A 10,391-nucleotide genomic window follows, 5' to 3' on the forward strand; every position below is an offset into this window, starting at 1 on the left:
AGATTTCTGTTGAGCAGACACTGTGCTCTAGATTTCAGTCCTGGGCCATTTTTCTTTTTTTTACATTACTAATACAAATCAATTTAATCCTCTAGAGAAAGAAAGACTATTCATTCTCAGGTTGGGGGTCTCACCTGCTTTGATCAGCATGGAGAAGGAGACAGTTAAAAATGAAACAAAAAATATGCAACAAATTGTGGCAGTGCAGGTAGCTCCAGCTGCTCTGTCTCCTGAGGAAAACTCAGACAACCAGCTCTGGTAGTCAGCAACCCAAGTTTAGCATGTAACTTCAGTCATGGTGAGAACCCATGATTCCTTTGCTCTGCTGTTTCCATGTTTTCCCCTGATTGGTTAATGTTTGTTTTTCCCTCCTTGCTTTATGTATGAGGTTGTATATATTCATTTCCCAAGTTTAATATGTATCAGCTCTAGAAAGTTCTTTGTTCCTCGATGCCCCATTGGTTCCTTCCCTAAATCCCTCCTTTGTGTTATTTCCATTGGTTCCCTTGCACACAGCCCTGCCTCCTGTCAAGTATCCCATTTGCCGTATCCCTTATCCCCCGCCTTTCCAATCCCCACTATAAAATCCCTGGACCCTTTTCAGATCCTTGGCTTTCCAGCAAATAATGTGTCCCTCAGGATTAGGGAGGTTGTTACAGCAGGGATTACTGTAACACAATGCACCAAACCAGGAGTCCCCCTGGGAAAGGAAGTATATATGGACAGATTCGTGGTAGATGTTTCAGAGATGTTTATTTCTCCAGCCACGTGGCCGGGGCTCAGCTCCGGAACTGAGCAGGGACAGGGAAACCCCGTGTCTGTGCCCTCAGGGCCCCTCTCCCAGGGCTACACGGCAGGGGAGGGGCCCCAACAGGAGGTGTCCACCCGGTCTACATTTTCTCCATGGCTCATCACTTTCTTGTCAGTGATTGAATAAAATTTTTTGTTCCCTGCCCTGGCAGAAGCAGGGCAAGGCATTGCCTGTTTGCCTTGTGGTGGTGGTTGTGAAACCCTGCTTTGGGGGTTATGGGGAGAGAGGTTCTGCCCCTGAGCCTCACCAAAGAGAAATGTGGAGTGTGAGGAGCAGGAGGGGATGGGAGGAGTGGGAGTGAGAGAGCAAATAAAAAAAAGGAATGTAGACAGCCAAAAGGAGCCAGGAGCAGGCTTTAACAGAGATTAAAAGATGTTTCCCAAAGGGCACCGAGGGAAGAGTAGAGCCTCTTGCTGCGTAGCTGGGCTGAGAGCCAGACTAAAGAATGCATCTGTGTTATCCTGGACAGCCTTGAAATCTGATGGAGTTTGTGCATTTCCAAATGTGAAACCATCTCTGTGTGGCTTTTGAATGCTCTCTGTTATGACAAAATGACAGCACATCCTTGTGCCAACTCTGCCAGATGGGGTCCTGTCACAGACCTCTGAAATCAATGCCTTATCAGCATATTTCTTTTTCTTCTCGTTAACCTGGCATTTGAATGGGGAGGAAATGTGTAACTATTTTTTCCTGTTATGGAGATTTCCCTACCCCCATATTCATAATTTAAAAGGAGGATAATCTTTTAGGTAGATCACATATCTTTTCCTGTGGCTTACAGACATCAATTTAATGATATCTCAAACATTACTTCTATATAATTGGTACAACATAAATGTAATTAATTTTGAACATCTAAACATTTCAGTGCATAAAACTTGGGCCAAACCAAATCACATTAATTATATACCTCTTTGTTACCTTTGACAATATTTCTTTACAATCAGTTGTGATTTCATTTTCTTGTCTGATCTTCTCAGGTCCTCTACTTTTAAGTTGGTTTTATACCAGGGAAGAGATTTTTTAAACATATTCAAGTGTAAAAGCATTTAAATTATTAGTCTCCCTTGTGATCTTTTGTTGTCTAATGTTTATCTAATGCTCATCTGCTTAAGGTAAATGTTTTATTAAAAAAACAGTCTTAAAAATATTTTAGTGACTCTAACCTTACCAACAAAGCTATATTCAACCATGGTATATTTAACCAGTAAATTCAGTTACCCCTGTGGTTAACAGTGAGCATAGCTGTAGCTGCCTCTTCAGTGCTGCTTGCTGAGCAACTGGAAGACTGGGATGTGCTAAGATGAGCAAGGAGAAGCAAAGGGAACATATGCAGATATTCAAGGTTGCCTTCGGAAGCATGATCCACCCAAGTTGCTATCCAAGTCCTCTTCACATTCACCTAAACCGCACAAAACTTGGTTTAGAAAGCCATCACCCCCCTCAGCCCATCCCTGGAGGATTTACCTCTCCATGAGTTCTCTCTGGGAGCAGGGATGAGGACCTGGACACGGTGGGGTTGGCATCTGAGAGCTGCAGCACAAAACCCATGGAAATGGTGTAAGAGGACAAATGCTAAGAGGGTCAGCCTCTCATCAGGGCACTCAGCACAGCAGCCATCGTCCTTCCCATCCCACCTGTCCCCAGCTCCCTGGAGGCCGTGGGCACCCTGGCTTTGCCACAACACCTGCTCTTGACACCAGTTGTTTTCCCTGGAGTTTCAGTTCCCACTGTTGTTCACCTCCACAACTGCAGGAGCTACTGATGGCAGTACTCACATGCTGGACTGTGCCAGGCAGAGTGGATCCTGTGCCCGCCCAGGTGGCAAAGGGGAGCCGCAAGGAAGTGCTGCCACTCCTGGTGTGTGCACACCGTCCCTGCCTCCCTCCCTCTTATCTGGGGGTGGGGAAGCCCCACATCCAGAGCACAATAAACATAAATATTAAAAACACTATTTCAGGTTCCTCTTGCTCTTTCACAAATGCCACCAGGCTCAGCTTCCTCAAGATGATTTCTGTCCATCTGTTCTGTTTTACAGGGGCGTGCCATCATGTTGCCTCTCTTTGCTCCTTCTCATTTTCTTCTTTGCTGAGGTCTACGCCTGTTTTTAATCTGAAGCTTATAAAAGAGTTCTGCTCTGAGTCATGAACTAGTCATATATTGGAATTGTGTCTCCTACATTCCCTTGGCATTTATTTCTGGAATGGGGTCTGCATGCAGGAAGGCTATGGTGAGGTATTAAGTATCCAAAAGCAACCACAGCTGGTGTGGACAGATCCTTAAAGAAAGAATTCAGATGAAACCAAATCAGTTTTTTGTAATTCACATTTTGAAACTCAAGGCAATTCTAAAACCAAATTCATTAAAAAGAATGAAAATACAAACCTTTAAATTAAAAGCTGCAGGGGTCAGAATGAAGCATTTTACAGAATTAAAGTACATTCACAAACTGTCTCATTGTCACCAAAATGACAAGGTTTTGGCCCAACACTGTCTGAAAAATGAGCAAGTACAGGTGCTCTCATATGGCAGATGCTCTCCTACCAGATCTCAAAAGTGAGTAATACAGCTCACAGATACTCTTTTAGACCTAAAACAAGCAATGGAGAAACAGTTTAAGCTTTCATGTCTTTATGCTTGAACTCTGGTTGTTGTAGAGGATAGCTGAAAATAATATCCTCAGCTCCCTGAAGACTTAGAAACAAGCAAGTAAATAAAAGAAGCACAGAAGTGTTAATATGACTGTTCTTGTTTCTGCTATTGCTGTATCTGTTACGTAAGGAGAGGAGAAAAAAAAGTTCGCCTTTTTCAGCCTATCCTGTTGTTTTTTAGTCTGATCTCAGAATATATGAATGCCTCACCAAAGTGCATCTCAGTTCCTCCTGCTTTACACTTCAACCAGCAGTGGTTTTCCAGTTTATCTGTATTTTCCTCTCAGTATAACAGTCCTCTTTTTTATATGGTGCCAATTTGTGAGTCCTGGGGAAGGAAGTTCAAAGCAATTTCAAGTGGCAAAACCTCAAAGACAGTTCAAAAAAACTTTCAAAATTTTCTTCTCTTTGTCACACAGGGCTCCATTCTTCAGGACCATGAGGTGACAAACTGTGTGTCTTCCACTCTGCATTGCTCTCACATTCTGCAGACTGAAGTAATTTGGTGATAAGTGGAACACAATGTCTTGCAGAGTAAATCCATTTAATCTCAAGGGTTTTGTTCTTCACCCAAGGCTTCAAAGTATGCTCATGACTGTGTTGCCTTAATCAAGACTGGCTCCCACATGCCCCTGCTCTTGGGCCAGCAAAACACTTCTAGAGCAGCCTGAGGCTAACCCACAGACCTTCAGTGGAGGAGCTGTTGGGAGATACCTCTGCCAGGGAGAAGATACATGGAACAAGGTTTATGAAGCAGGTAAGGGCAAGAAATGTCAGGAAGCAACAAAAAAAAAAAAAAGAAAATTCTGGACCCTTTTTTTTTTTTTTTTAATGTAGAAGTCCTCCTCTTCACATCTGAGGCTGGATGGAAGATTTCTGGTTCCTGGCATATCTGGTTAAAAAAATAAAAGTCTAAGTGTGAAGTCTCTTTGAGCATTTACATAATACAATTTCTAATGAAACTCTATGATATAATGAGATGATTTATTAACAGCCCAGGGAACAGAGGAACCCCCATGCCTTAGAGACGGTCAAGAAGCCCAACTATGACCAACATTTGAAAAACTGCCCCCTCCCCCTGCCCCCCCCAGTCCCATGTTGGACCATGGGTACCCGTGGGTATCTGACCAGGATACACCAGCTGGGCTCCTCAAACACAAGGATGTCTGTATCCTCATCCATCAGTGTACACGTCCTGTCTCCAGTGCTGCAGGCTGGGATGTGTCTGGAGGATCCACTCCACTCATCTCTCACAGAGGCTCTGGGAGTTCCCTGAACTGGAGCCTTTGAAAAGTGTTGTTAATAGAAGGAAGGGATTTACTCACGTCATCTTTCTGAACAGATACTGATAGCAGATTTAAATTTAGCATGTGTGCAGAAGCCTTCTGCAATTTTTGAAGTCAAAGCAGAATCAAAAAATACTTTCGTGTCCTCAGGAGAAAAAGAAACGTGAGTGAAGAAACAGTGTAAGAGGCAAAGATAGATGCTAACTTGTGGATGACTTGCCTGGTTAGTCAATAGCTGCAACAAAAGTGATAATCCAAGAAAGCACTGGAGGATATGTAGGCCTCAGCAGAAAGTGCTGAGGGGCTGATACGCTGTATGGACAGCACACACTTACGCACCACAGGCCACTGAAAGCACTTCTTTTCACAGTCATTGAGGTTGTAACTGGGACTTTGTTAATGACTAAAAATGTAAGACAGTGTAGGATGATGCAGAAGCCCCAAAACAGAGTGCTGGGACCCAAAGATAGCTGCCATACCAGTGAAGCACAGTGAAGTACATTTTTGCTGGACCTTTAAAGGTTACCTGTTTAAACTGGAGGGGTTTTTCGTTGTGGGTTGGTTTTGTTATTGGTTTGTTGGGGGTTTTTCATGGAATCTTCAACGAGGAGGCAGAAACAGTATAAATTTAATGCAAAGTAATCCTATCTCTTTTAGCCTCTCCTGGGTAGTAACCCTTCAGCTGTCCTATGATTTAGACTCATAGATTTCATTTCGTATGCCCCAGACATTAGAGGAAGGCAACAACGTGAGACAAATAGACTCAAATATCTCCTAGAAATCAAACAGCTTCTGAAGCAGAGGTGCAGAAGTAAAACAAAATGTACTTTTGCTTCAGGGTTTTCTCAATACTAGTTTTTTTTCTTTTCATTGTGGTCCCTCATTTCCCCACCCAGACAAAATGCAGTCATGACAACATGGAAATCCCCTGAGCAGCACGTCTCTGATAATAAGATTATTCATGTTCAACAAAAATATTATGTCTGAAAAGACAGACTTTTTCTTTTGGTTTGCTCCAACTGAAACAGGAAAAAAGAAAAAAGAAGAAGATCAAAGTGATAGCCCACTCAATTATAAACAAGACAAATTTAAAGTGAGAAGGTGTCATTTCTGGGTAGTGACCAATTTGCACAGGAGAGCCCTTCTTTAATGACATTTCTGGCTGAAAATGAGGTAGAAATTACCTTGAGGGTTTTTAGAATAATATGAGAGGCAAGATTATTAAGGAAAATATTGACATTCTCAAATAGTCCTTTCTAAAGCAAGCAAGGGGTAGGCCTTAGGGATGAGAAATCACCAGGACTCAATTTCACTAATTAAAATTTGCCTGCTATGTACTTTGGTCAAGCACAGAAAGCTTGTCATGAGAGATGAGGACAAATAACTGCTAACATCCCCCCAGCTGCCTCAGAAAGAGGGAGTTTCTTGAAGGGATACTGTGTGAATTTGGCAGTGACACAAACAGTCCAGTAAAAGAAGTCAAGCTCTTAAGTGAGGGTCAGTCAGCCCATTGTGGTGCCACCTCCAGTGGCTCCAAGGCCCCTGCACCGAGTCCAGCTCCTGCTTTGCCTGGGTGGCCAGGCAGGTCCCTCTCCTATTGGTGGGTGGAAGGTATCATAGAGGTCTGCTCAGCAAATATCTATCCTGCCTCACCCTGGGCTCTCTCTGAACTCAGTGGAGAGAAATAAATGCCTTTAGGGGTTTATATTCATCTTTTTAATGTCTGTGTTAGGACGAGATGAATCGTGCTCCTCCCTGGCCAGACAGAAGCGAAGCGTGGAGAGTCCTGACACAGCAATACACTCTGTAAATGCCTACACACTGGCCAAAGAGCCCAGACCCACCCTTCTGTACCTGCTGAGGCTTAGTGCACCTGCAGGGAATGCTTTGGTGGGGGGCCCAGGGGAGGTTCCACAAGGGGTCCTTGATACAGATTTTGGAGATGTCCATCTTCCAGTCAGCCTTGCTGAACTCTTGTGGAAAGGGGACCATTTCTTCCTAAAAAAACTGGGCAGGGGAGCCCAGAAACAGTGCTTGACTACCCACTGCCCCTTGCCTAGGGCAGCAAGAGACACTGCAGGACAGTCGCTGATGTCCTGGAATGAAGGACGCTTTTCTAGCTGTGAGACCTGAGCTTTCTTCACTTTGGTGAGCACTTTGAATTATTTCCTTGCAAACAAAAAAGCTGATGCAGCTTCCATATTGAGCCTCATTATTATAGTGTCATCATTTTTTCTGTTTGCTCGGGCCCTGTTACCAATTTTGCCCTCAGTTTCCTTTACACCTCCAACCTGAAGCTTTTTTTGGTGCAGCCAGGGCTGTGCCAGAGCTTGCTCTTCTGTTTCAGGCCCTCAGCTCACCTGTAGTTAGCCACATCTGTCAGCCCTGTGCACGGCCCTGCTTTACGCTCCAGTGTGCGTCGGTGTATTCAGCCACAGAAAGTGTGCAAAGGAAATATTTAACACCTCTTTATCTTTTGTTTTCCACCTTTGCTTTGTCCAAAGCCTGAAAAAATGCGAGATGTGCCACTTTGCTCTCAGGAGCCAGGTTTTGCAGGATTAGTCTTTTAAATCACAGGTTTTTCTGGGTCAGCATTGCCTGTGCAGGACTTCATAGAGTCACAGAAGGGTTTGAGGATCAGCTTGTCCCAACCCCCCTGCTATGGGCAGGGACACCTTCCACTAGGCCATGTTACTCAGAACTCCATTCAGCCTGGCCTTGAACACTTCCAGTGATGGGGCAGGCACAGTTTCTCTGGGCAACCTGTACCGGAGCTTCACCACCCTCACAGGGAAGAATTTCTTCTGTATATCCAATCTAAATCCACCCTCTTTTAATTTAAAAGCATTGCCTCTTGTCCTGTCACTACAGGCCTTGGTAAATAATTTCTCTCCATCTTTCTTAAAAGCATCCTTTACATACTGAAAGACCATGATAAAGTGTCCCCAGAGCTTTCTCTTCTCTGGGATAACAACCCCAACTCTCTCAGCCTCTCTGTGCAGGAGATGTGTTCCAGCCCACTCCTCATCTTACTGGCTTCCTCTGGACTTGATTCAACATGTCTGTGTCCTTCTAATGTTGGGGCTGAATGGAGGGAGGGTCTCACAAGAATAAAGAAAACTGCTGGCAGTGCTGCTTTTGATGCTGGTAGTTAAAGAATAAGCAAAAGCAATCATACTTAATAGTTCATACCTGGAAGATTTTTCTCCCTTGGACCTGTGCGCCTCTCCTGGGAGCCAAGGGGATGCCAGGACTAAGCCATGCTCTTAGGGAAACCAGCAGCACAAATCACATGAGCCGAGTCAGGAGCACAGCCCATGAAACGTGCTCCCTTTCCCAATGGGCTTTACCAGGTTTGCCCAAACGAGCTGGCGGGGCTGATCAGAACGTGCTCAGTGCTGAAGCGGGAAGCTGTTTCACAGTAAAAGCTCAGCAATTATCTTTACCTTGGCTTCCTGCCCGCTACCACCAGCCTGCTGTGCGTAGGCATGTTTACATTTCCCCTCGCTGAGGTCCCGCTGGCAGGCTGCGGGGCTGCTCGGGGCCAGCTATAAAGGAGCGGCGCGGGTTTCGCACACACCCCCACTGCACACATGCAGCATGCTCAGGATGACACAGCCCAGTACAGTACTGAGCATTTTCGCCATGTTCCTCCACACCACTTTTGGGGAAAGTGGTTGCACCTCAGCAGACGGTGATGGTGAGTCATTTCGTCTTCATCTTTCCGCTCACGTATCATCTTGAAAATCCTCAGTTAGGAGCTCCAAAATGCAACTGTCTGGTTAAATACATTAGTGTTTTAACTTCCAGTCTCTCTTTAGTGCCAGTGCCTGAGGTGGAGCTGGGGGATACCTATTTAATTTAATCCCCTAATCTGCTGTCCTTGTAACATTCAAATCCATATGAAATAAGGGAGACCACAGCTACATGCACAGGGCATGCAGGGCCAGACCTATTAGACCTTGTTGTAGCTAATGTTCCTGTGGGGAGTTATGCCTGGGCACAGGGATAACTTCACCCTTCTGCAGCCAGTGGTCGCTCTGAGCTGCCATTAGAGAGGAGTGATGTGCCGAGTCTCCTCCAAGTAAAATGTTTTGATGTAACTCAAACTTGTTCCAAACTGTTCCACATCAAAAGCCAAATTTTTATGTTTTCTTTAAGCAGTTTCATCAGCTGTATCTGGGATATAGTCCCAGTCTCCCTTGTAGAATGGCTGATGCAACAACTCAGCCATGGGGTTCTCACAGCTCATCACTAACAGCATTCATCCCCTACTCAGCAAATAATAATAAATTAATAACAGTTTAAATTTAGCCTTTCTGTAGGTTTTATGATCTCATTCAGAGAAGTGAAAATTATTTAGCAGCATCAAGATCAAATATAAAAACATAATAAGCAGAAATAAAACCACTGTTTCAGGCTGCCATTCCTTTTCTCAAGAGGGAGATGAAAAATTTGATTTAGAGATTCAGTCCCAAATCTGTTAAATTCTTATTTGTCTGATACTAAACAAACAGCAATGACAAGAGTGTGCACTATGCCTGAAGGACATGGGCTATCACTCAGACACTGGTAGTTTAGAGCTCCATTGTTTGGGAGCAAAAGAGTTTTCAGTTTTTAGCAGAATGGTTGTGTTCTTATGCTATGTCTCAGGGAATCTCATTTTTCCCTGTGTTTATTTTAATACATGTATCTAGACAGTTGTACATACCTATGTGTGTACATAGGATATGCATGATAAGTTTTTTAATTCAGAGAAAACAGGGACTGGCTCAGAACTGCATCTAACCACCCTGTGGGTTTTATTTGTCATTTATTCATACAACTGGCAGCTGCTTAGAGCCAGCTTTGGAAAGCACCTATGGTGATGAATGTTCAGTGTCACTGAAATCTTCAGGGCTTCCCAAAACCAGATATGATCAGACCTTTGCTTGCTTTCTCACTAACACGAGTAAATCATAATTTCCTTAGACAAACAGATTAAAAAAATCCCCACTGAGCAATTAGAAGCTTTTATGATTTCTTCATCAATCTCCTGGGTTTGGCCAACAAACTAAGTAACTCGGGGTAAAATCACCCATGACGGATGTTTGACTTTCACTGTTTGCCACTCTGACTCACTCTGCCTCCTGACAAAGTGTCCCTAGCCAACTCAGGCATGAAGTTGCCCTTACGGGCACTCATATGGGCGGACGAGGGAAGAGCTAATTGCAGCACTTGCCTCCATCTCCTCTTCTCTTCTGAGCATCAGACTGCCTCCCAGCTGCTGTCCCCCAGCCAGGCAGAAGAGGTGGAGACCCCCAAAAGGCCTCAGAGAGCTACAGACAGAGCTAAGGAGGGGCAGGCAGGGAGGGTGCAGGCAGGCACAAGAGGCTGTGGGGTCTCATGGGCAGGACACCTTCAGTGGTCCTCCTACCCACACTTGTACGGTTTGTTCAGCCCACATCTAAACTAAAACAGGTTCTGCCTGAAACACATCAGTGCTAAAGGTCTCACATTACTCTGTCCATGGAGACTGTCAGTGCTTAGTTGTGCCCTCAGTGTCACAAGTTGTCGTCAGTCCTGGTGGCTTTAGAGCATAAAGCTGAAGCACGTCCTTAGCCTCTGGTAACACTCTTCATAAAGGTTCCTGAGATTCCTGCT

At 44.5% G+C, this 10,391-nt stretch overlaps 1 protein-coding gene and 1 long non-coding RNA gene across 4 annotated transcripts in view; one reads left to right on the top strand and one right to left on the bottom strand.

The window, feature by feature from the left end:
- Positions 1 to 3,152: 3,152 nt before the first annotated feature.
- Positions 3,153 to 8,165, bottom strand: LOC108445659. 2 transcript variants are annotated; one of them, XR_001860607.1, is made up of 3 exons: positions 7,941 to 8,165; positions 4,591 to 6,755; positions 3,153 to 4,354 (listed from the first exon to the last, which is right to left on the bottom strand). It is a non-coding gene; the product is annotated as an uncharacterized LOC108445659 (long non-coding RNA). The 2 variants fall into 2 exon arrangements; XR_001860606.1 differs by lacking the exon at positions 7,941 to 8,165 and having other exon boundaries at positions 4,591 to 7,471.
- Positions 8,166 to 8,262: 97 nt separating this feature from the next.
- The window catches only part of IL7R (interleukin 7 receptor), a 17,809-nt gene continuing 15,680 nt past the window's right edge, over positions 8,263 to 10,391 (top strand). Inside the window, exon 1 of one of the 2 annotated variants that reach the window (XM_017730221.1) lies at positions 8,263 to 8,448. In XM_017730221.1, coding sequence (XP_017585710.1) covers positions 8,349 to 8,448 — 100 coding nt within the window. In that variant the 5' untranslated portion in view covers positions 8,263 to 8,348. The remainder of the gene's footprint in view (positions 8,449 to 10,391) is intronic. The other variant, XM_008630642.2, reaches the window with a different exon arrangement.

The sequence above is a fragment of the Corvus brachyrhynchos genome, unplaced genomic scaffold (assembly GCF_000691975.1).
Source record: "Corvus brachyrhynchos isolate BGI_N302 unplaced genomic scaffold, ASM69197v1 scaffold42, whole genome shotgun sequence".
NCBI lineage: Eukaryota > Metazoa > Chordata > Aves > Passeriformes > Corvidae > Corvus > Corvus brachyrhynchos.